Source organism: Eupeodes corollae, chromosome 3, assembly GCF_945859685.1.
Source record: "Eupeodes corollae chromosome 3, idEupCoro1.1, whole genome shotgun sequence".
In the NCBI taxonomy this organism is placed as follows: Eukaryota; Metazoa; Arthropoda; class Insecta; order Diptera; family Syrphidae; genus Eupeodes; species Eupeodes corollae.
Window position 1 is genome coordinate 23,671,467 of NC_079149.1, and position 27,639 is coordinate 23,699,105.

Consider the following 27,639-nt stretch of genomic DNA (forward strand, 5'->3'; position numbering starts at 1 on the left):
GAACTATAATATCTCAGAAACCAATGATCTATTGTCTCATTTAATTAAATTTTAATGGAGATACTATTTTTTTTGTTAGTATCTCAAGAACTAGTGGTATCGACTTTCAACTGTTCGTTATACACATTATAACATCGAAAGATGCAGAAAAGACTTTCAGTGGTTATTTAACCCCTATTTTACTTTATACTATATATGTAATGTGAAGAGATACTATTTTTGTACGGTTTTGAAAAATATGTAAACATAGTTTTTTTTATAAAACAAGATAACTGAAAAAACAATATTTGTCACCTCGTACATTTTACAAATGGAAAATGAATATTTATATACGATAAAATATAACGTTTGTGATATCTGGTAAAAATTTGAGAAAAATCGAAATACTTTTATTAAAATATTATTAAAAGTTATTAAAAAATTGATATAAGATCTTGCCTTCAAAAAAGTTTTATCTCACAGGAACAATTGAATTTCACATTTGATAATTTGTTTTAGAAGAATTAATCAGATTTTTCAAAAACTCATTTTTAAAAATTGATAGACTGATTCGAGAATTCTATGCAACGTAAGATAATATTCTTATACAAATCAAATTGCTATTTTTATATAAGAAGTAAAATCTTTCAAAAAAATTATGCTAATATTAAATTGATGAAATTGGCACTCCAATATAAATCTAAGCGGGAACGAAAAACAGATATTGAAATCAAATTCACAATTTTTTTAACAAAACACAAAAACAACAAAGAACTTATATGAAAAGGATTTTTAACACAGGTAAAACAAAGAAAGATATTGACTTAAAATTGTTTTATCTCAGACAAAATATTGTTGTTAATATTTTTTAAAGTTTAACGAAATCGAAAGGCGGGCATGGAAGGGCTGTTTACATCAGTGTGAGTCGCATTCCAGTCTGATTTTTACTTGTGACAAGTTTTGCATTCGTAAAAATTTTGAACTCAAATTGATATCAAACAGGACATTATGCTGGTAGATAAGTCGAAAAGGGTGGTCCGTCCGTCTGTCTGTGTGTGTGTCTGTCCATCTGCCCTGGCCCCTACAGCAAAAAGCATTGTTTCGATTAACTAAAAATTTGTTTTAAATGTTCGCTAATTTTTTTCTCAATTGTATTGCTCCAGAAGGGTACCCCCATGGAACCTTTATTTTGTTTCTGATTTTCTTAAGAACGAATCAACCGATTTCATTTAAACATTTATTTTTAAATTCCCATAGGAAGTTATTGTAATGGGTCCGATTTGTCAAATTGAAAATTTTTACATTTCTTGACGTTTCACGGTCCCTAGAGTCGAAATAAAAGATTTTTAGAAAGATATCTGTGCGTGCGTGTGTACGTACAATTGTACGTCCGTACGTTCGCGATGTTTTTTTCGTCTTCCATAGCTCAAGAACCAGAAGAGATATCAACTTCATATGAATTTTGTTATACAGATAATAAGGCAGAAAGATGCAGAAAGGGCTCTCAAGAAAATTGCGTGGGTGGTTTTTTACCATAGCAGTTTGAAAAAAAGGAATTTTGGTTAACCCTAAATATCTTACGAACCAAAAACGCCTGAGACTTGAATTAAATTTTATATAATATATTGTAACGTGATATCAAACAAGTATATTTTTTGAAAAAAATTCAAGGTTTTTTTTATAAATCAAAAAAACTGAAAAAAAATTTGTCACCTCCAAAATCTTACGACTAAATATGATTTCATTTCCAAAACAATTTTGTGCAACGAAGAATAATGTTTTTGACATCTCATAAAATTTTGAAAAAAATCGAATTGACAGTTTTTTTTTATAAAAAATAAAAATCTAAAAAAAAAACATTGCTCAAAGTTAGTAAAAATTGAATAACGACTCAAATATCTTTTCAAAAACCTGAAATTTAGGCTTAAAACTTATTTTGAATTATAAGAAATATTGTTTTTAACATTTTGAAAAATCTTGAGAAAAATTGAATTGACAGTTTTTTTACAAAAAATAAAAATCTAAAAAAAATGAATAAAAGTTGGTAAAAATTGATTTTCGACTCAAATATCTTTTCAAAACTTTGAGATATTGGCTTTAATTTACTTTTATCTTTCAAAAACTATTGTTGTCAACATTCAGTAACATTTGAAAAGAACCGAATTGACAGTTTTTTAACAAAAAATTGAAAACCGAAAAAAAATTAACAAAGTTTTTATCTTTCAAAAAATATTGTTGTTAACATTCAGTAAAATTTTGAAATAAATCTAATTGACAGTTTTTGTACAGTAAATTAAAAACCTAAAAAACATTAAACAAAAGTTTTAAAAAATATTGTTTTTAACATTCAGTAAAATTTTGAAAAAAATCGAATTGACAGTTTTTTTTACAAAAAATAAAACTCTAAAAAAAAAACAATACTAAAACTTTGGTAAAAATTTACTTCCGACTCAAATAGCTTTTAAAAAATTAAAAATATTGGCTTCAAACTTATTTTATTTCACAGAAAATATTGTTTTCGATATTCAGTAATTTTTATATAAAAATCCAACAGTCCGTTTTTTCATCAAAAAATAAATATACATAAAATAGTACGCAAATTTGGTAAAAATTTATACGATTACATATAGACAAACTTTTAAGCAAGACAAATCGACAGACGGGATGGGAAGTTATCAGTGTGGGTCACATCCCAGCCTCTTTTTTTGTATGGAATTGGATGTTTGATTAAAGATATCAAGTTATTTAATAATATTAAACAAAATTTAAAATGCAGTTGAAAACAAGTATTTTCCAAAATGGAGTAAATGAAACATATCGGCACTAGAAACTTAATCTTAAATGTACTTTTAAATCCAGGAAATCAATGAATTCAAGTTTTCTTAAGACTTAATATGGAATCAAATGAAGACTCATAACTAATGATAATTTTCAGAAATTAAAAAAGGTTTTAAAATGACTTAAGCTGTATCTAGAAAACAAAGATTTGTACGCTGTTCAATTTTTATACAACTTTTTGATAAGGTCTGTATTCAGTTTTGCCTTACTAAGCCTTAAAAACACCTTTTTTATATTTAACAATTTTTAAGAGGCATATTTTTTTATTTCACGCAACTAAATCCCTTAAAAAAGCTTAGTTTTGCCGACCACTGATGTTTAAAAAAAAACCTTCAAACATTTTGATAACTATAAAAATTAAGTTTTTGATTTATGGTAACATTAGAAAAGAAATCTAATTGACAGTTTCTTAGGTAAAATAAAAGCCTTCAAAAAATCAATTACAATTTAGTAAAACATGGTTTTTGGCTTAAACTTCTTATAAACAAAAGAAGATATTGACATAATTTATCTTACACAAAATTTGGTAGCTTAAATTTAGTAAAAGTTTCTTAAAAAAATACAGTTAACAGTGTTTTTAAATAAATTAAAGTTGCAGCATCTTTTTCAATTATTTTATTCTATGGTTTGCTACTTCCATCTCTAAAATGATGTTCAGTTCAACCTTAAAACCTTTAATTTTAAATTCTATCTCATAATTTCCCTTCCTAGGTAACAATATCGTGCACGCCTTTGCTGTAAATTAATAAAATCCAAGAATTTTAATATATCTGGCTGTGGTTTGTCAGAATGTTTTCAGTAAACAGTTTTTTGTAAAATTTATTTTTAATATTAATTAATTTTGTCTATGTTTTAGCCTCAAGCTATTAACAATATAATGTCAGACTTTATTTATTATTTTTATATTAACAACTCATTTCTTCTATTTAGCACATAAATGTTTGAATATTTAAAATATTTACCACACAAAAGTACAATAGAATATTTAAATAAAAAAACCACAAACAATAACAAAATTCTTTTATGATTGTTTTAAGTTTATGCTTTTCAAACGCACCATTAAATACAAATTTATCATTAAAAATACGTATAAATAATATATTTTATTTAAACTGGAATTATATCTATCAATATAACATATATATGTATGTATATGTCAATCAAAGAATGATTTTGTTATCTTTTATAAATGTAGATTGAATGCATTGCGGAAAAAATACTACAAGGTCAAATTTGTGACTCTAATGGAGTTGAGTTTAATTTAATCTTCACGAACCTGATAATTAAACAATGACAAGTTTTTTTTTATTTTTTTGCTCAATAGATTTTTATTATTATTATTTTATTATTGTTTTGCTAAAATCCTTTTAATTTATTCATGAATTTATTGTTAAAAACAAAATAAATAATGACAAAAAAAGAACCAAAACTCGACTATGATAATTTTCTATTTAAATTTAAAAACATAAATAAATTAACTTTCTTTATTTCAATATAATTAGAACTAATCATTCAGAATTTGAGTTTGACAAATTTAATTGATTGTTTTGAAGCATTTAGGGTTTATTCCATGGAATAAGCAAATAAAACATATAATGTCAACTTCAAATCTTATTGTGTTGTTTAATTAAATATTCAAAACGAATACACATTTTAATGCATCCTCACTAGGTGAAGGCAATGACTATAATAGTTAACTTGTCGGGGCTTATGTTTATTATTCTTTTTACACATAAACATCTAATGAGTATGCATAGGCCATAAATGAGTTCGATGGAGGTTCAAATGTAAAGTTCCTTGGAACTCATGTCATAAAATTGAGGGGGATAAACATTTATTTGTAATATTGTTAAAATATGACTTGGGTCTTGGCCGAGTTGTATTTTCATTGTTATGGCGCTGATTTAAAAACCATTTGTATGTTTGTTCTGAACACTGTTAACTTTTTATTTGAAAAAAATGGATGTAAACTTAGTAATTATTCTCGCTACAGTATCTTGTTTACTCAGGGAATAGTCCAATTCAATTTGATGTTGTTGGTTCTTTCAAATCCCATTGCTTTTCTGAAAGTATTTTTAACAAGAGGTTTCATTTTAAATAGAGCGCTTTTTGGACATCAGTCAGTTTTGACTTTTAAGAAGCAAACCTATGATATAACTTAAAATAAAACAATAAACTCTTCGAAATAGTTTAATTGGGAACATTTAGCGCTCACAGTTCACAAAACCACAGCAATTTTGTATCGTCCTGAAGTGAAACAAGTACAAGCATTTTAGTTGTTGCGAGAAATTAATTATACGAAAACAATGTTCAAGAATAATCAAGCTGATCACGAGCAATGTCGACACTTAGATAGTTGGGTGCTTAAAATTCAGGTCGAGCAGAAAACGCTCTTGACTTGCTTCTTACATCTGACCCTGAGTACACTATTAGTGTTCTATTTTTTTTAGGCACATCTAACCATTGTGTTATATCAGCAAATTTCGCATTCAAAACTTACCAGTTAAAGATAAATCTCCTAAGAGAACCGTTTGGCAATATGAGATAATTTACTGGAACGGTCTCAAAAAATGTTTTAGGATCTTTAACTGGTCACTATGGTTCTTCGATAGTAACGTTCACGTCAGCGATGATACGATCTCAAGCTTGATTCTCCTGGGAATGGGAACTTTTATATTGAATAGGGTTAAAAGCAGAACTAAAGAAAACGCATAATTCAGTGCGAGCTGTAAAGAGGTTAGTAGAGCCAAAAAAGTAAGTTTCCGTTGGAATAACTCCAATCCTACTGAGCAAAGCTGGAAAAAGTTCAAGCAAGTGAGGAAGGAATGCAATGCCCATATTCGAAGGACAACATTTTTGCATGACCAAAAATTACGGCAAAAATACAGCAATCTTCCAAAAGCATTACAAATTTTTGGTCATTCGTAAAAAACATGAGTAAATAATTCTTCCTCTTCCTCTGTGCCTCCGCTCGTTGTCAATGAGACGCCATTTGTTAGGCAGTTCGCCGCCAATGCTACACTCCCGGTGAGTGTTAAGCCTCCGCCTGTACTTGAACGAGTTAGTGATCCTACGGGACCAATCTTTTTTCGAACTCAAACTGTAGTAGTTATCCTAAAAGATCTTAGCACACATAAATCCGCTGGTCCTTGCTAATGTTCAGTCCTCTCATTCCGAGTGGATGGAAAACAGCATTTGTCCAGCACATCCTCAAAAAAGGCGAAACTACAGCACCCTTTATATAAGGACCGATTGAATTTACACCCCTTCTTTCCAAAGTCAGGGAAACGTTGATTAATTATCAGCTAAAGAAAATAAAATAGCCGACAGTACTGATATTCCAAAAGCATTTGATAGGGTTTGGTGTTAGGTGTTAGTCTCTTATCTTAAATGTGTACTTTTTCTTAATGAAAGCAATATCTTTTCGGATCGTTTAAAACAAGCATTATGTTTCGAGTTTAAAAACCATAAAACAAATTACTGTTGTGCCACAGGGTTGTGTTCTATCTCCAACACTCTTTTTGATTTGTATTAATGATATCCTGTCTAAGCCTTATTACATTCGATATTCTCATCTAGATATTCTTGGTATGTGGGTCAACATCCATCTTTTGTGGGACGATCATTTAGACGATGTTGCCAAAAATTCCAAAAAGCGATGCAAGAAATATTTCTCCCTTTTGGTCTAGCTGTTATCTATAAAACTAATGCACTTAAAAAGCTTGAGTATAACTCCCATCTCTGAGCTGTTGCTCGTGCAACTTACTTAAGCCCGTTGGACAGTATTGAGCGTAAAGCATTTAAACTGATAGGTGATAATATTATCATTGGTTCATTTACGTTGCTTCAACATCGTATTAACGTTTCTTGTCTCAACCTTATTACCGATTATTTTAACGGTTTCAGCATTTATCCCCTTAAACAGTTCAACTGTTATACTCGCACTTCTGGGATTGCTCATCAGAATACCCTCGAGCCCAATTGCGGTCATTCTGTCAAGTTCAGATATTCGTTCCTTAGCCGAACTACGCGAATGTGGATTGCTTTACCACACTTTATCTTATTTATTTATAAATGAAACTGGTATAAATGTATGTTTTCCCGAAACAGTTTTCAAGTTTTAAGTATATTTTTCATAACTTTGTATTTTACTTTTCGAAAGAGTTTTTATGTAGCTACAAGCATTTAATGTTGTATAGTATTTATTAATCCTTTTCTTTACGCCTTTTAAAAAAACTAATAGTTCAAATCAAGAGCTGCCTTTTTTAATGGAAAGTTAAGAATAAAAACTGTCAGAAACATACTTCTTCGGAGTTGTATGATATTATGACGTACAATGTTTTCTTCAATCAGTATTTTGGTAAAAAAAATTTCTAATTTTCCAATATTTTGAAATACAGAAGTAAAGGCATACATCATTCTGACCAAACACTGTCATACAGGATTTTGATCATTCAAAATTCTAAGAAATATAGTTTTGGCTCACTTCACTTCAATTTGGTTTTATTTTAACTAAATTTAATGAAAAAAGTCAGTATCTACTACAAAACTATTCGTTTCCGAAGAAGTTCTTGATACCTCCTTTCGGAAGTACGTGATGTTTATGCCAATGAGCTAACTGTATTGACGCCTTTAAACTGATTTCTTAGAATTTCTATCAGAATTTATTTATTAATGTGTCCAAAATGTTAAAAATATTTGTGACTCAAGTCTTGAAGTATATAGCCTTAAGAAAAACAAAAAAAACCGTTCCCATAAAATATCACATGACGCAAAACAAATACCAAATATTACGTAGAAGAAAACCCCATTAATGTTGATTTTGTTTAACTTTATAATATCTTGATTTAACCTTTGAAAATTCCAAATATCATAAAACAACAATAGCTTCTAGTTCTAAATTTTCATACTATAGACTGTCAAAAACAACAATAATAACAATAAACATAATATTAATGTTTTCAATCAGGAATTTTGAATAACTAAATAAATTTTATATATTTATCGTGTTGATATAGTAAAATTGTATGGTGTTCAATAAATCACAAATTTAATGAATGCCATGCGCCTAAATGATGAATTATTAAGCGCCAAGCTAGTTTTATTTTTCGGGAAGTTCGATTAAGTATTTATTTAAAAAAAAAAATATTATCCCCAGGCTTTTTTTGCAAAAACAAAATATTTTTTTAATGTTGTCAAAAACAAGTTACAAATATTTCAAATTGACGAATGGGTTGAGCTATTGCAAAAAAAAAATTATATGCATAGTTGAAGCTTCCTGATATATAACTTAGACAGATGAAAGATTAACAAGATATTGATGCTATAATTAAGTGAAGAAAACACAAATTAACCATCCATAATTTAATTTGCATAAATTCCAACTATCATTGGCTTCACATTCTGGTACATGATTTATAGTATTTTATTTTTCATAAAGTACAATAAAATATTTGAAAATAATTTTAAACTGTCATGTTGCATTATTTTCATGGTTTCTGTTTTCACAAGGAAATAAACTTAATATAACAAATAATATTTACTAAATTCTTTGGGTAAGGTCATTACAAAATTCACACGTGTTATTTGATCATATTCACACGTTTTCCGTTTATGTATTTTACATATTTTAAGTTTTCCTCAATTGACTAAAATAACATTTTAAGTTCATTGAAAATCATATCAGTTTTTAATGTTAGATTATGTTTATGGAAATTTTATTACAGCTATAAAACCTCCATTCTTTAGAATAATTCACATTTAATTTAAGGTTAATGTTAGCTCTTTATGGAATTTGAAATCAGGTCTATTATAAGGGCACCATTTGAGCGGTCGATGACTCTTAGCAAAATATTTCCGGCTCAAGATTTTCTTCCACTTTTTCGATATTATACCTTCATCGAAACAGGATTTTTGAAACCACTTGTTAGTAAGATGTGATCCATAAAGAAGGATAATGCCTTTTTCGCCAAATTATCATAAGCGCCATAAGAATATTCTAAGGCGGACAGCGACCACTCGATCTTGCTACCATAGTAATCTTGGTAAGCTAAAAATGTTGGACTTGATTTTCAATATCAGCGGAATTGTTTGAGTTCCAACATGCGGGATACAATTAACCAAATTCGTAGTTCTTAATTACATTTTTGTGATCGTATTTATATTGATAGTAATTTTAAAGCAAATTTTAAAATCTTCGAAAATAGGTTTCATCACAATGAACTTAAGATTGTATTTACCTTTTCTATTTTAAATGAATCAAAATATTCTAATATTGATGATTTTAAAAATGAGGATTACGTATCAATAAATAATTATTTAGAAACTATTACTTGGTAGCCAATTTTCAAGGACACGAATCTTCATTAAGCTTTTCCTATGCTTCGAAACATTTAAAAATTCTAAGAAGATTGTTTGGTATAACAGTGTGTTCTATGAAAAGCGTAGCATTTTTGTTTCTTTTCTTGAGCAATTTGAACAGGTAAGGATACAGCACGAATTTTCTAGATAATTTATTTATCTGAAGTCTTTTGGTCATTTTTTAATACTAAACGCAGGTCACTTGAAATTCAACTAAAATTTCATACAGAAATGTCGCCTCAGATAATTTGAGTTTCATTTGCAATAGTTTCGCTTCATTTTTCCAGTCAAATTTTAAAATTAAATTGTGGTATTTTGAAAAACTCAACTTTAGTTGTTTTTATCATTATTATCAGTAGACAACTAGCTGTTTTATCCTCTGAATTTAATGAGAATTTCCTAGATGCATAGAACAACATTTTACCAATTCTATTAAAGACTTGTAGATTAAAACTTGCGGTTCCATTATATTTTATATTTGTCTTTGAATCAAGGTGTATATTTGGAAAGGTGGAAATTATTCATTTACCCCTCTGCATAAATGCGTTTCCTAAAAGTGCTGTTGAGAACTACACACCTTATGCAAAACTTTAGTTGATCTATAAAGTTTCCGAAACAATATTGAAAAGCAAATTGTATTTTTTAGTCAAAAATTATCACGGTTTTATGATCGGATGGAACACAACTAACTTATTGCTTTTTACAAACTATTGCCTTCATCATATACAAACACATTTTTAAATCGACACCATCTACACTGATTTTTCGAAGGCTTTTGTTTTCTTTGTGTGCTTTTCAGTTGTATTAAAAAGGACAAAAAAAATATGTTAAAATCGGTAAGAAGCCATCAAAATAAATAATGAATTTTTCAGATGTACCTCAAGGTAATCACCTTTGACTATTACTGTTCATTCTTTTTATTAATGACTTGCTGGAAGAAATCGTTATCAAAAGCGGATAATGTCCAAGTCGACCTAAACTAAATTCTTCAATGGTGTTAGTTCAATGGACTTTTTTTTAACCCTTTGTGTTTTTTGAAGAATATTGGAGTGTTTTTTGACTCAAAAACATATTTTTCACTTCACATCGACCATACTCGATGTTCGGTTGTACGAGTATAGTTAGAAATGTCTTATACACTTAAAACTATTTACACGAGTATTGTAAGACCGTTGCTGGAGTATAGTAGCGTTATAAGTGAGTCAAATATCCTTCGTATTTTTTTTTTTATAATAAGCGAACACTAAAAGGGCTTTGTATACCTTTAATATGTCAAAGACACAGTGTGAGCATTAGGAAAAGAGGGAAAGGTTGGTGTACATTGGTTTTAAATTTCTGAACTTTGCAAGACAGGGAAAGATATAACGTGGCAAGGCGTTCCACATTCACGTAGTACGGCTAAAAAATTTATCTCGGTACTTCATAGTACGGCTGAAGTTGGGCTCAAGGGTAGGGTAAACTCATGGGCATTCCTAGAAGCACGGGTATTACGGTTAAATTGTTTAAGAGGAGGAATGCAACTGGCTATTTCACTAGAGCATAGCCCGTTAAAATATCGGTAAAATAAGTGAGGCAAGAAACCTTGCGTCGATGTTCGGGTGACGTAAACGAGTTCATAATGTTGATGTCACCAATCATTTTACACAGCTTTCTTTGCATACTGTCCAAGTGGCATAAGTTACTGGAGCACCAGCTCACAGATGAGAGTTATATTCAAGTTTCGGACGTATAAAGGTTTTGTAGATTGTAGCCACATCAGACGGAGAGACAAATTTCTTGCAACGTCTAAAAAAATCTAGACATCTTGCGGCATTTTTGGCAACATCGCGTATATGGTAGCTCCACAAAAGGTGGTTGCTGATGCACATTTCAAGGATGTCGGGATTTTCCATTTTGTTGATGCAAGTGCCACTCATAGATAATGGCAAAGAGGGTTTAAATTCCACACGATTTTTTATTCCCCATTGTACAATGCTGTGTAGGTCGGAATTTAATGAGCTAATCATAGCTCATTGCAGTTTCACATCCAAAGAGGAGGGTTGTGAGTCTGGAAACGAATATGAAAAGCTAAGAGTACTATCGTCAGCGAAACAATGTATTGGATTACAAGTAGAAGGCAGGAGATCATTTATAAAAATAAGGAAGAGGGTAGGAGACAAAACGGAGCCCTGGGGCACACCAGCATTTATTTTATGAGCTTCAGGCTTGAATCTGTGCAAAACAACTTGTGCTGAACGGTTCCAATGAAAATTTCTAATCCAACGAAGAAGAGATTCGTCGATACCGAAAGAACGCATTTTTGTTAAGAGAGCAAGATGCCAGACTTTATCAAATGCCTTTGAAATATCAAGTATAATAATCTTACTTTCTCTAAAACGATGTTAAGATTTGTTCCACTGTTCGGTGAGATAAACCATGAAATCACCAGTAGACCTATTGCTACGATAGCCGTATTGCCGGTCATTAACAAGCTTTCGTTTCTCAAGATATTTCTTAAGCTGATAATTAATCAGCGTTTCCATGACCTTAGAAAGAAGGGACGTTAGTGCTATCGGTCATTAATCTGTGGGGAAGAAAATTCGCTTTTTTTCGAATTGGCTAAACAAATGCAGTTTTCCAACTACTCGGAACGTGCCCAGAAGAAAAGGATAGATGGAAAAGCTTGCGCAGTGGTTTTGCTAGCGTGGAGGAACAACTTTTCAGAATAATAGCGATGATACCATCTGGGCCATCTGGATTTATGAAAGTACGAGAAAAGATTGGTCCCATAGAATCATTTACGTGTTCAAGAATTAGGGGGGTCGTGACACTATCTGGTAAGGTATAATTTTCGGCGAACTGCTTGCAAATAAGTTGGCTTTATCAAAGAGCTAACTAAAGGAGTGTCATTGACAACAAGCGTAGGAACCGAGGAAGAGGAAGAATTCCTCATGTTTTTTACAAATGACCAAAAATTCTTACTGCCTTTGGGACATTGCAGTATTTTTCGCCGTAATTTTTGGTCATGTACAAATTGGTAATTCGAATAAAGGCGTTGCAGGCCTTTCTGGTTTGCTTAAACTTTTTCCGGTTTTCATATGAAAGTAGATAAGTTCTTATTGAACTATATATGTATATATAATTTGAGAAGAAAATTAATTTCAATACTCTTTGCTTACGATGTCCCCAATTTTATTATTGATCTCAAGGCGGTCTAATCAATATTTACTTTATATACACCTGCTTACAGTTTGCAACAAAAAACTTTTGATTTTGTATATGTTCCATATCATAGTACAAGTTATTCATTATGATCTATTTTAATATGAAAACAAATTAAATCAAAACATATGTTTTAGCAAATTTCTACTAACTATGACGTTTATTTTTATCAGCGGAAAAAATCGCCGAATAACACACCAACATGAAAACTATAAAATATTTGTTCTGAATAGAGTGGTATTTTGTGAAACACACTCGGATTTTCAATTGATAAAAAAGTATCTTTACTTTTTAAGTTTCTTTATCAACTGAGAACTAAAATGTTTTTCCTTCGACCCACTGACTTAATACATTCTTTTTTTAATGTTTTGACACTGATATTTCATGTAATTGGTTCAAGCATGTATTTATAAGGAAAGTTCAAAGTTATCAAGTTCAAATTTGAAAACCCTTTATAAAATACATTGTTTTTTTATTTATTTTTGGTTCATTTAATTGATCCAAACCCTAAAGCCTTGTTTAAAAATCAAAGCTAAATTAATTATTTTTAAATTTCCAGTTGACAAGAAAAGAATTTAATTGTAACATTTTTTGGTGAGAAGGAAGGACAAATTTGTTTCAACATTGATTGACATATTCTAAGCTGACAATATTCAGATTTAATTTATGTTAATGATAACTTTCCTTTTTTTGTAAGCATTTTGGTGCGAGGTCTTTCGATATTTCATTCAAATTTGATCTATTTCGCTTTAAGGGATTTACTTAAATGTAGCATAACATTGAAATTTCATTCTTCACTTCACATTTGAGAAATATTTATAACATGACCTTAAAAGTTAATATATTTCATTGAAATTTTATTTAACAAAATAATTATTCTTTCTAGAGTGGTTTTATAGAATAATTTAATTTGAAAAATTTATCAAAAAACATCAGCTTTTCTGTAATTTTTGCAAGATTTGAGTTTAAAAATAAATTTTGAAAAACTTAGACAATGAAGCCAAGAAACATACAAAAATTATTTTTAATTTATTAAATTGAATAAAAATACAAATACTTAGTTCAAAATGTTTAATGTTTCATGAGAAAAGTGTTGAAATAAAGTGTTTGAACCGTATAATACTTAGTATTTAAAGAATTAAAAAAAAAAACTAAGTCATTCTGGGGTTAACATCTTTAAACTCAATGCTTGGTTATTTTTACTAACAACAACCTGATAGGTTGTTATCAGTGTGGCTTTACAGCAGGAAACTCTACTACCGATCAAATATTCTGCAGATCCTAGGAAAACACAATGTCTCTCTCAATCCCGATCCCTTCATCGATTTTGATACCCTATACCAAAGCATCTACAGGAATGAACTGTATAAAGCCATGTCTTGTTTTGGAATCCCTGCCAAACTCATCCGTTTGTGCAGCATAATCACGGAAAATTTGTGCTGCTCCAACTTAACAGAAACTTTCGATGCTAAAAAAGGCTTTATGCGCTCTCATGTGATATGTTTAACATCGTACTTGAAAGAATAGAGCAGAGCTCCCATGTCAACACTAGAGGCATTGTCTTTTAGAAGCCTGACCAATTACTGGCATATGTTGACGACATTGATATGATCAGAATAACTCAGCTTGATGTCAAAGAGGCTTTTATGAGTGTTGAAGCAGACATCAACAACACCAACATCTCGATCAAAACGTTATCATCGACATACGTAATTTTGAGCTAGTTAAAGAATTTGTTTACTTAGGCTCCCCTATGAATGCAGAAAATAATACTTGCCGTGAGATCAAACGAGGAATAACTCTTGCTATCCGATGTTTATTTGGACCAACAAAGCAATTTAGTAGCAAAACCCATCTCGAGCGACAAAAGTGTCGCTTAAACACAAGGATAAAATGTCTAACTACCGACATAGCTAGGTTACGTAGAGCGCATGGAAACCAATACTCCGGACCGAAAAATCTTCGAATCCACGACCACAGAACAGCGCAGTAGAGAAAAACAGCAGATCAGGTGGTGAGCACAAATTGAAAGGGTTTAGTTTACACAAGACTGTAGGGCAACCTTAAGTAAGAAAGTACGTAACGAATTGTTATAGAAAACTTTAAGGAAGGAATAAAATGGAATAACCTATAAATTTGTCGACGTCTCAAATTTCTTAGAATATTACATATTTTTTAAAAGTAAATTTACTTTCGTTTAAAACTTACAAAATTTCTTACCAAGCCAGGCGTTTAATTTAATTTCACACTAAACCAGCACCTATACTCGTACTACACCATAAATCAGATAAAGTTGCTTCCGAAAAAATTAATGAGTTCTTTTAGCATAAATTTTACTAAAATTGAATATTCATGAATAAAATGTTAGAACTTGCTTCATGTTTGTTTTCTATAGTAAGATTTAAAAGAATAAGAAATAGATTTCTTGCTTGCCAAATATTCATTACCCTTAGGAATGATTTTATTTGATTTTAAATAAGCTCTAAGACCATGAAGTTATTTTCTAATAAAAGGCCGACTAATTATGTAAATTTGTTTGTATAGTGTTCTTTGATCTTTTGATAATATGACTTAAATACCTATTTAAGTTATAGTTCTTCCTAGAACATACATTTACTATACTATTGCATTATAAGAAACATGTTCCATCAGTTTATAATTAATTGATTAATTAGCTAATTTAGAAGATAAATATAAATCAAAATTAATTTCCGTGCAAAACAAAAATGATTAACCATTCTCTTTTGATTTTGACACTTAAATTAAGTTTTTCATCGAATTATGTCAAATCAATCAAGCTTCTTAAATTAAATTTGCTGAAAACCGAAAAAAGTTGAAGTATTTGTCTACCATGAAAAAGTTCCAATAGTTCTATCATCACTTTTCCGGTCATGCAGAAAACCACTCAATCAAAATAGTCCTTAACTTGTCTTCAAGTGTCATTCTAGGCACATCACTTAATTTTTTTAATTTTTCAAATAAAACAAACCTTAAATTAAAAACAAAATAAAAATACTAAACTTCCTCATTGGTTAGCAAATGTTGTATAAGTGTTTTGAATTCATCGCAGCCCCATTAACACAATTAACCAAAAATCAAAACTGGTCAACAGCCTCTTAAAGCTCTGATCGTAACTGGTTTGGAATATTAGATTTTTTGGGTTTGACCTTGTTGTGAATTTGCGTGGAAGTCAAACAAACATTTGTACATAATACCGACAGAATTCCACCTGTCAAATGTTGACTCTTTTCTGTCCATCTCAATGACTGTTGGCAGTATTTTTTTTTTGAAACTCTACTTTTGCCCCGAACTTGAGTGGTTTTTTGAATTTTGGCAAAATTTACTTATTTATACCAATCACATATAAAAATAAGTCTTTATTTATTTTTCTCTTGGCAAAATTTTGAAAACAAAACAAAAATGGAGGTCTTTAAAAGTGTAAATAAACACTTTGGATTTTGGACTATTGCAATGGAAATTGCGTATTCTTTCGAAATAATGCATACTAAACCACCATTGAATTCCGGAAGATAGACAAGACACGAATTAAATCACCTAAATTGTAAGCCCTGGGGGGATGAGTCAATTGGAATAATATTAAATTATTTGATTTACCAGAAACGATTGTGTGAAGAAGTAGTAAAAGTTATTGACTTAGTATTGTATGCTTGGAATGACAAAAACAAAGGTGGTAAACATTTCTGCAGGTAACGAATATTATTTACACAAACAAAATATTTTTCTTGGGAATATTGTGCGCAAAAACCAAAACACAAAAGCCAACAATAACAGAAGATATTTTTTGTTGTTTTTCTTTAAGCACTCGCATGTTTTGCATAAGAATAAGAAATAAAGTTAAGGTGAAATTTTAACAACGGAATTTGATGGAAAATTTTTCAACTTTCAGGCGAATGATCCTCAAATTGTTTTTACATTCTTAAGTTTGAAATATTACCCATATCCATCACCAAGCAATAGCAATATTTAAAGGCGCAAATTTTGGTTGAACTCACACGTGTAAACTAGTATTTTGGGCTAACCGGTAGGAAATAGGTATCAACTCAGTCCTATTTTTGAGATATTACAAAACTCCATAAACCCTCACAATATCAAAGGTATCAAATTAAAATTCTCAAACACACAATTAACATCTTGGATACGAATTATAAAAGAAAGAGTCAAAAAAGCTTATAAAACTCTCTACTCCTGCGAAAAAGGCATTGTTAATAAAGGCAGCTTACAACTCCGAATTACGCATTGGTTATACACATCAGTAATCAGACCAATTTCATAGGCGATTGCTTTTAGAAAAAGCTATTAACTGCGACAAACTAAATAAACTAAATAAACACTGCCGTTCTTACTTACTTACTTAAGTTGGCGCTACAGTCCTGTGTGAACTAGGGCCTCATCCAACAAACTTCTCCATCTAACTCGGTCCCTAGCTAGATGTCTCCAGTTTCGCGCTCCAAGTTGGGTGAGGTCACCTTCCACTTGTGCGCGACACCTGATCCGCGGTCTTTCCCTACTGCGCTGTCCTGTGGGTGCGGATTCGAAGACTTTCCGGGCCGGAGCATTGGTTTACATGGGCTCTACGTGACCCAGCCATCTTAGTCGTTAGACTTTTACTCTTCTGGCTAAGTCTACTTCGCTGTACGTAGATCACACGAAAAACTTTTCTCTCGAAGCGACCCAAGGTGCTTTCATCCGCTTTTGTCATGGTCCATGCTTCTGCACCGTATAGCAGGACGGGGATGATAAGGGTCTTATAAAGCAACACTTTGGTCCCTCGAGAGAGGACTTTACCACCCAATTGCTTTCTTAGTCCAAAGAAACAGCGGTTAGCACAAGTTATTCTGCGTTTGATCTCAGTCTATCGATTGTGACGTTTTGACCAAAACGTCGGTGTTGTATGTCCTTTCTAGACGACAGCATATACTTTGTTTTGCCCTCATTTTTGCCGCCTCTGCCTCAATAGTCACAAAAGCCCCATTGACATCACGCTGAGTTCTTCCGATTATGTCAATGTCATCAGCATATGCCAGTAATTGGATACAAAACACTACCGTTCAGCTTTCCTATTTATAACCGGATCAGATCTGCTGCACTGGATACTATACTGTATCCAGCACCAATTGGTACTGTTGCCTCAAAGCTTCATAGCAGAGGGTCAAAAACAACAATGGCGATTCCGTAATCAGAATCAATTCCAAAGCCCACAGACTACACCATCCTAAAACTACAATTCGACATTAACTTCCAGATTTCTATACCTTCTAGATCTTTCTGGGAGGATAGGGCATTTCTGAAAGACGATTCAATATACTTTTATACAGATGCGTCGAAAACAAATGAAGGCGTTGGTGGTGTGGAGTCTGAACAACTGAAATTAAGTCTGTCATTCAGCCTTAGCAATTATTGTAGCGTGTTCTAGGTGGAACTTTTGGCAATAAAAAACCTCTTGTCCTGGCTTAAAGAAAACGTAATATCAATATCTGTTATCCCTATTGTCTCATATAGTCAGGCCGCTTTCAAATCTCTCAACTCTGCTCCTTCAAATTCAATAACAGGCAATAACTGCCGATCATTTTTAATGGATGTAACACAATAGTTTAACATTCACCTCTTCTGGGTGCCGGGCCATGAACAAAAAAAAAATCAAAAAATCAAATGGGGTGGCGCAACAGTCCGTTATGAACCAGGGCCTAGTGACTTACAACTCTCAACCATTCCTGTGTGCGAGTACTGTTGTCAGGAATGGAAGGGACCTACAATTTAAGGCCGAATCCGAACGGCTAATTTGAGAAAGCACTTTTTCATGACAAGAATTACTCTTGAAGGATTTGTCAATTCCTCGCAAGAGGCAGTACCCGCGAAAATTATTTTTTTTTTTTTTTTTTTTTTTTTTTTTTTTTTTTTTTAAATTAAGGTGGCACAGGCAGGGATTAAACCCAAGACCCCTTGCATGACAGTCCAACGCACTAACCATCATGCCGGGCCATGAACACATTCCAGAAAATTGTAAAGCAGATTAACTTGCCAGAAATGGTACACTACAATCCATTATATCACGTTAAGCTAATGTTGGCGTACTATTAGCAATGCAAGACGCTATAAAAAAAGGTAGAATAACAGCACCACCTTTCAGGTCACGAAAAATAGCAGATCGCAGCTCGACAATTGGTTTCATTATCGGACACTGTCTAACAGTAAAGCACACCACGTGGATAACCATATCCTTAAATGACTTTTATAGAAGCTGTATGGATGAGGGAGACAAGGAAACAGTTTTTCACCTCCTCTATGAAAACCCTGCTCTAGCTTAAAAACGGAAAACCTACCTGGGAGAATTCTTTTGTGACGATCCAAACGATCTCAATAACATAACGTTTCGTAAAGGACTTAAATCGGTTTCATTAAACTCAGAAGAAAGCTTCAAGATTTATGTGGTATGACAATGCGCTAATAAACTAAATAAACTGACCTAAGTGTGTCATCCTCCATCCCTGCCAACATTACTCGCACACAGGGATGGTTGAGAGTTTAACTCACTAGGCCCTAGTTCTCAAAGGACTGTTGCGTAACATAATTTATTTATAAGTGTGTCCTACTCCATTCCGCATAGCCAGTTTAACCTAACCTAACCACATGTGACAGTTTTTTTTTAAACAATCAAATAGTAATAAAAAAGTAAAAACAAATAAAACATTTTTCACCTCAAAAATGTACTAAAAGAAAATGGTAATTTTCTCAAATAATTGAATACTAAGAATTACGTTTTTGAAATATGGCAAAACTTTTAGAAAAATCCAGCTTAAAGTTTTTTCTCCAAATTATTAAAAACTTATAAATACAAATCTATTCAAAATTAGTAAGCAGTTGATTTTCGACCTTAAGTTCTTATGAACAAAGAACGGTATTGACTTCAAACTTTTTTCATCTAATTCAAAGTAATTTTATAAATATTAGGTAGAATTTTGAAACAAGATCGATTGACAGTGTTTTTTTTACAGAAAATAAAGCCTCAATACAAATACTTATAAATTGCGGAAAGCAGCTTAAACATTTATTTTTGATTGCATACTTTTTGAAATCCTTTGAATTACAATTTGACCTTCAAAAAAATAAATTTAAAAATGTTTAGCAACTATTTTACAAAATACTTTTCACTTTTTACTTTGCAAACAAATAATTTTCTGCAAAATAAAGTGCAAAGTGTGTTTCACAAAATTGTGCAAAGTGCAATGGCCCATTGTGGCTAAGAAGAGACGTTTGCATTATTATTATTTTTCGACAACTTTTAAAACAACCTCTTTTTTTCAAAATCCTAAAAATAATTTGCAAAGTTTATTATTTTGTGAAACAAAAAGATCAAATATTTTGCAAAATAACAAACGTTTTTAACTTTTACAAAAGGCTTTGCACTTTGCAAATTTGAGTTTTGTGAAAAGTAATTTGCAAAGTAAAAGTACAGAGTTGCAAAGTAAACAATTAAAAAAGTTTTTTTTTATGTTATTCTAAAATGGTCCAATCGTCTTTTAAAAGGGATTTACATATTATACACTTTTTTATTTCACTCTATTTAAAAAAATGTGACTTTTTCCAGCAGAAAAATCCCCAGATGCTGTATATTTTCAGATTGACATGCCTTATAAAGCTTATCAATATTTTGTAGAATTGTTTGCAGCTATAAATACAAACTGGAACATAGTCTGTCTTATCAGTTCACTTCAAAAGTACTAAGCAGAATATTATTACAGAGCAAAAATATTAAACTTCATTATCATCAATCAAAATGAGCGGACAAATTACTATTTCATTCTTCCTCTGTTTGGGTTTTGTTGTTGCATTAGCTTTGGCTTATCCAACAGAAGAATTTTCAAACTTTGACGATAATCTAAATCAAGTAATTTAGCTTAGAAATATCAGATTTTGTTATATTGGAACTTAAACTAAATTTTCTTTTTCTACAATGTTTTTGGATAGGAATTTGAAGACACTACGAGACAAACTTTGAATTTACACAGAGCAAGACGTCAATTCAATATGGATGGTACTACTATTGCTGGTTCAAGAGGTCAGGGATTTGATATAAATGCAAATACTCGTTTTCCAATTTGGAGCAGTTCAAATGGAAGGAATTCGTTCGATGGAACAGCTGGATATTCACAACATGTTGGTGGTCCATATGGAAATAGTCGTCCTGATTATCGAGGTGGTGTTATTTTCACACATCGCTTTTAAGGATGTAAATAGCTTAGTTTTAAGAGCCGATAAATTATTTATGAGATATGTATGTACATGTTTTTAATAAAAAGTAAAGTTTTAATAATTCAGTAGATTTTTACTTTCCATTGAAAAATTTATTGAAAATTTTCCTATTGTTATGTATGTTCTCGACTAACTTGACTTGAAGTTATTTTAAAGTATTAATTACCAATATTCTATCCATTTTTTAATTCACTTTTATTTGTATTTATTGATTCTCGATTTCGATCAAAACGGTTATTACTTTAAAGGTATTCCAAATTTTAGAATTTTTGATATATTTTACAATGTCTTACTCAGATCAGTTGACTTCTATCATTGAATAATTACAAATTGTAATTATTCAATGCTTCTATGATTTAGATATTTTTGTTTTTTTTTTTGTTTAATAAATAAAAAAAAAGAACTTGCTAAGAGAATTGGAAATTTTCAGTAAATTTTATAAAAAGATAATAAAACGAAAAAAATAGAAAGAAGCTTAAAAAATATATCACATCTTCAAAAAATAGACAAACAAATCTGATGATACGTTTATGTGGAAGAAGCCACATTTTTATTAAAAATAACTTCAAAATTTAAGCAATCAAAAATGGATTTTTATTGAGATATTCAAAATGTTCATTAATTTAAAAGTATTTTTGTAAGTACTTAGTTTCACCTGTATAGAGTTACTCAAATTTAATTTACTATGACTCAAGGTTGCCTTAACTTAAGATTTCATTATTTGATAATACAGCATTTTGAGACACAGTAATTTAAATTTACAGTATTTTGAAATACAGAACATTAACCATGACCTATATACCTGATTTTTATGAACAAAAGATTAGGGTAATTAAACTCAAATGTCAAAAACGTAACTTTTGTAAGTATAACAATATTCTGAAGGCTATGTTCTTATTACGAAAAGTAAATCGAACATCTGATTTCAGGTTAACGTCAGAGAAATACAATAGGAGGTTAAATTTAGATGGGTGGATTTAGTGCACATGATTATCGAAATTTGTGATTTCAAATTAGCCGTCCGGATTTTGCTTAAAACTGTAGGTTTCCTCCATCCCTGGCAACAGTACTCGCACACAGGAATGGTTGAAAGTTGTAAGTCACTAGGCCCTAGTTCTCAACGGACTGTTGCACTACCTAAATTATTTTGTTTTTAACTTAATTTGTCACGTTTTTTAACTTAATTTTAAATTCTTTAAACAAACTGCTATTGGGGATTTGTTTGAAAGTTATTTTTGCACATCTTGATGTTTTTGCCTGTGAAATAAAATGTATTTGCAGTAGATATTAAAGCTGGAGAAAAAAAGTAAAATTTCATCATACAATTTTTTGAGATAAATTTTAGGACTTAATTGCTTCAAATGTACATCTGAAAATATCTGTTATTCTTAGTTCATTTCAAAGCTTCAGCATTTAAAAAAACAATATCAAAAAAATCCTTGTTCTTTACCTTTTTTATTGATTGTTTTTTATTATTTTCTTGTTAATGACGCAGAAGTTATATACCTATGTCTTCTTATATTTTTCCACTTTTATTAGTTTCTTTTTTAAGAAACACAAAGTTTCCTATTCAGCTAAAATATACGCAATCATTTTTGATTAGTTCTTAATTAAGACGTTATTTTTTAATCAAACACCTTTTGGTCTATGTTTTCATGAATAATGAATAAGCTTAATATCAGAACACAATAGGTTTCTTGTACCTCTTTTGAACTTCTGTAATAAGATTAATCATTGAGCCATTTTCTACTCATGTTTATATCCATACATCAGTAGTTATGAAGAACATATGTACACAATTTTTGTCATGATATATAAAATTCAAAATAATTGAATACAATACTTTGGCTTTCTCACATTTTAATTAAATTTATATATAAAAAACGCAAACAAGTACAAGTACAGTATAGAACTATAGAGTATATACCTGCCTAACAACCATCATCAGAAATTGTTAAACAATTGTGCTTTAGGCCATTTCTCATATTTTATTAATGGCTTAACCGCTTTCAGTAACTTCTCAACTGTTGTAAATGAAATACAAATAAATATTAAATTCCCATAATATCAAATTCACAAGCAATTTGCGTGCTACTATTTTCTATAATAAAGCAAAAATAAAAACTTCGAGTACTTGTAAATTCAATTACAAAATTCCTTACCTTAGAATTATATCTAAATCTATTGTTATTATGTATTGATGTTATAATGTTTTTTTTTTTTGTTTATAGGAAAATAATTTAAGTTGTTTTGAATTTCAAATATATTTTTTACTGTCCAAAATTTGAAATAATGATTATTAAACCGTTTAGAATGATTTTATTTTTGTGAAGTACATTAATTAATTAAACCTTGTAGATAAAAAAAATAGGAGAACTCAAAATAAAATGCAAAATTTTGAATGCACTATGGAAGTAGAAGCCTTCCATTTATAAGAATTGAGTAATGTTTATACTATAAGTTATTTCCTTTGGTAACTTACTTTAAACAGCTAACTTACTTTAAACGGCTCAAAAAACTTAACATGATATTAAAATTGATCTCTAAATCTTACGAAACCTAAAAATTCTTCAACATTTTAAAGTGCCACAAAGTTCAAAGCGTTATGTCGTAACATAATGACGGTAAATTTGAAATATCACTAGGTAACTTCCCATAGAAAGTTATTGTAATGGGTCCGATTTGTCAAATTGAAAATTTTGACATTTCTCGACGTTTCAAGGTCCCTAGTCTGTGCGTGCGTGTGTATGTACGTTCGTACGTCAGTACGTTCGCGACGTTTTTTTCGTCGTCCATAGCTCAAAAACCAGAAGAGATATCGATTTCAAATAAATTTTGTTATACAGATAATAAGGCAGTAAGATGCAGAAAGATACGCTCTCAAGAAAATTGCGTGGGTGGTTTTTAAACCATAGCAGTTTGAAAAAAAAGGTGAAAATTTTGGTTAACCCTAAATATCTTACGAACCAAAAACGCTAGAGACTTGAATTAAATTTTATATACTATATTGTATTGTGATATCAAAGAAGTATATTTTTTGAAAAAAAAAATCAATTTAACTGTTTTTTTTATAAATCAAAAAACCTGAAAAAAAAATTTGTCAATTCAAAAATTTTCCGACTAAAATATGATTTCATCTCCAAAATAATGTTGTGCAACGAAGAATAATGTTTTCAACATTCTGAAAAATTTTGGAGAAAAATCGAATTGACAGTTTTTTTATAAAAAATAAAAATTTAAAAAAAAAACATTAATCAAAGTTGGTAAAAATTGAATATCGATTCAAATATCTTTTCAAAAACTTGAAATTATGGCTTCAAACTTATTTTTTCTATAAGAAATATTGTTTTCAATAATCTGAAAAATTTTGAAGAAAATCGAATTGACAGTTCTTTTACAAAAAATAAAAAGCTAAAAAAAATTAAAAAAATTTGGTAAAAATTGATTTTTGACTCAAATATCTTTTCAAAACTTTGAGATACTAGCTTGTAACTAATTTTACTTATAAGAAATACTGTTTTCAACATTAGAATATATTTTGAGAAAAATCGAATTGACAGTTTTTTTTATAAAAAATAAAAACCTTAAAAAAATGTATAGAAGTTGGTAAAAATTGATTTTCGACTCAAATATCTTTTTAAAAATTTGAGATATTGGCTTTAAACTACTTTTATCTTTCAAAAAACATTGTTTTCAACATTCAGTAAAATTTTGAAAAAAATCAAATTGACATTTTTTTACAAATAATTAAAAACCAAAAAAAAAATTAACAAAAGTTGGTAAAAAATGATTTTTGACTCAAATATCTTTTCAAAAATTTGAAACATTCGCTTTAAACTAATTTAATCTTATAAGAAATATTGTTTTCAACATTCGATAAAGTTTTGAAAAAAAATCGAATTCACAGTTTTCTTACAAAAAATAAAACTCTAAAAAAAAAAAAAACAATACTAAAAGCTTGGTAAAAATTTAATTTCGACTCAAATAGCTTTTCAAAAATTAAAAATATTGGCTTCAAACTAATTTTACTTTAGAGAAAATATTGTTTTCGATATTCAGTAATTTTTATATAAAAATCCAGCAGTCCGTTTTTTCATAAAAAATAAAATCAAAAATAGTACGCAAATTTGGCAAAAATTGATACGAGTACATAAAGACAAACTTTCAAGCAAGACACATCGTCAGACGGGATGGGAAGTCATCAGTGTGGGTCGCATCTCAGCCTCTTTTTCTTTTATCTTTTTGTTTACAACGCATAATTTATATATTTTATTGTTGATAAACAATTAGTTTGTATATTTTTATATTTCAATATTATGATTTGTTCAAAATGTTTCTATTCATTCTCTCAATGTTCATTAAACAATAAAGAAATCTGTCTTAAAACTTTAAACCCATCTCTTACTATAAATCGTAAATAGGAAAGAGCACACAATTCCAAAATTTTCATTCCAGAAAAACTATAATCTCAAAAGTATAAAACCAATAATCGGGTTTCCCGAAATCTAATATGGTCAAATTTGTTTTTCATTTTATGAAATGTATAGGAATAATATTTCGGAATTCTATGTTTCTGGATTCTAGATTTTTGGAATTCTGTTTTTATTTTAGGATTATGAGCTTTCGAGATTTTCGTTTTCTGGATTTCTGTTTTTGGAATTTGCACAACAACCACTTAACAAAACAATTTGTTTACTAGATATACATTTTTCGTCATTTTGCATACTTTGTATTACAAGTTTGCATGATATTTACTGTAAAAATTAAATTGTCTTATGTCACAAAAATTATAATGTATTCTTATACTTTTTTATTATTAATGTTATGGTGATTTTATCTAACAACTAGTTAGACTTTTTTCAAATCGTGTTGCCTTCATAAGTATGAAAACTTTCACGAAGTAAAAATATATTATTGCTACTACATACTATAATTAATGTCTAACACAATATTTTACGTAGAAATAAAATAAGAAAGAATCTAACTTTAACTTATTTTGTTGTGTTCTGTGTTCTTGTCGGCTGTTTTGATTTTTTCACAATAAAGAAGATTTATTATTCAGTCTAAGTTTATTGTGTGAAACATCATTTTAAAGATTTACTACAATATTCCAAGAATCAAGTTTTTTCTTAATACAATATTTTTGTTTTAATTTATTGCTATAATACCATCAAATTGATCAATTCTAAAATATTCATTAATAATCCTGAAAATGTGTTGTTGTATGAAATTATTGATTATTCTTTTAATTATTCTTCTAAAATATGATAATTATGTGGTGAGAAAACACTTTAGAATTATAACCAAAAGTCTATAAAATAACATATTAAAAACAACTTAAAGGAAACTTGTTTCAATATACGTTTTGAGTTATTATCATATTAGATATGGTTTCTTTAAAGAACCTTAACTTTTTGGAACTGTTAAGAATATTATCCATTTAAAGAAAAAGAAAATGGTAAAAATGTTTTTTAAACAACTGATTTTCAAATAAACTTAATATATATAGATTTTAAATATGTTTCGGTAGAAAAAAAATGTTCATATCATTTCAAAACTCGAATTCAACAGTTAAAACCGTAATTCTGCAGGTTATGAAGAAGAATTTGTCAACAAGTAATAAAAGTTTGATAAACATCTGTCAACAACTGAAGAAAAACTAACTGAAGATTTTGTTACACTAAGGCGTAGCGAAAGAGATCTTATTTTGAGAAAATTTCCTGATGAAATTATTGCCTACAATGTGATGTGAAACAAAATAAATATTGATGATGATGTCCCAGAAACTTTTTCTCAAATCAAGACAAACATAGATTTTAAGAATGGTAGTAAAAACATTCAATCTATGGAAACAAGTCACGATTGGAAATTGACAAAGAAACTAGCAGATATCAAACCTTTAGAATCAAAATTCATTTTTTTAATTACAAATTATGAAAATAAATACGCATAAAGCAGGTCTGGTTGTTAAAGCATTTATACAAAATTATGAGGTAAATTTCGAAGAAACTTTTGTGCCTGTTGTAAAATTTACACGACATTTTTATGTCGAAAAACTGCGAACATAAACCATTAAAATATATCGATGTGAAGCGATCATGAGAGCACTGCAAGCCAACTTGCGGATATTTTTTACAAAGTCCTTTGGATCTTTGCGATTTCAATTTCTAAGGAAACAATGAAATCTTTTGGAATGAGAGGGAGTGTTATAAGTACCGTATTAAGAAACACTCCAGTATAATTAATGTACTCGTACAAAGCTTTTAAATATATATGTTTTTGTAAAAACTGTCTTAGAATTATTTCAAACTCGAGTTCAACAAATGAAGACGTATTTTTAAAATTCATAAACATTTGGATTCAACACTCTTTTCCATTTCTTCCATAGCTCTGACCTCTTAACTTACTAAGATCCGGAACTTTCTAAGCTGTAATTCTAATTAAATTGCGTATTCTTGTTACTTCTAAAAGCTTAAAAAAACTTTTTAAAAAAAAAACGCATAAAATTTGCAAAATCTCATCGATTCTTTATTTGAAACGTTAGATTGGTCCATGACATTTACTTTTTTAAGATAATTTCATTTAAATGTTGACCAGTTGGTGGTCCATTCGGAAAGTCCAATTTTGGGTAACTTCTTCGAGCATTTCGGCCGGAATAGCCCGAATTTCTTCGGAAATGTTGTCTTCCAAAGCTGGAATAGTTACTGGCTTATTTGTGTAGACTTTAGACTTGACGTAGCCCCACAAAAAATAGTCTAAAGGCGTCAAATCGCATGATCTTGGTTGCCAACTTACCGGTCCATTCCTTGAGATGAATTGTTCTCCGAAGTTTTCCCTCAAAATGGCCTGTAGCGCCATATTGTTGAAACCACATGTCAACCAAGTTCAGTTCTTCCATTTTTGGCAACAAAAAGTTTGTTAGCATTGAACGATAGCGATCGCCATTCACCGTAACGTTGCGTCCAACAGCATCTTTGAAAAAATACGGTC

General features: G+C 30.0%; 2 protein-coding genes across 4 annotated transcripts in view; one reads left to right on the forward strand and one right to left on the reverse strand.

The window, feature by feature from the left end:
* Positions 1 to 27,639, reverse strand: part of LOC129952650 (rho GTPase-activating protein 17-like) — a 76,848-nt gene that overhangs the window by 25,732 nt on the left and 23,477 nt on the right. The window lies entirely within an intron of this gene.
* Positions 20,090 to 20,829, forward strand: LOC129952652 (diptericin A-like). Its single transcript, XM_056065397.1, has 2 exons — positions 20,090 to 20,284; positions 20,365 to 20,829. The coding sequence occupies exons 1-2, from the start codon at positions 20,174 to 20,176 to the stop codon at positions 20,620 to 20,622; spliced, it is 369 nt and encodes a 122-aa protein (XP_055921372.1). The 5' UTR covers positions 20,090 to 20,173; the 3' UTR covers positions 20,623 to 20,829.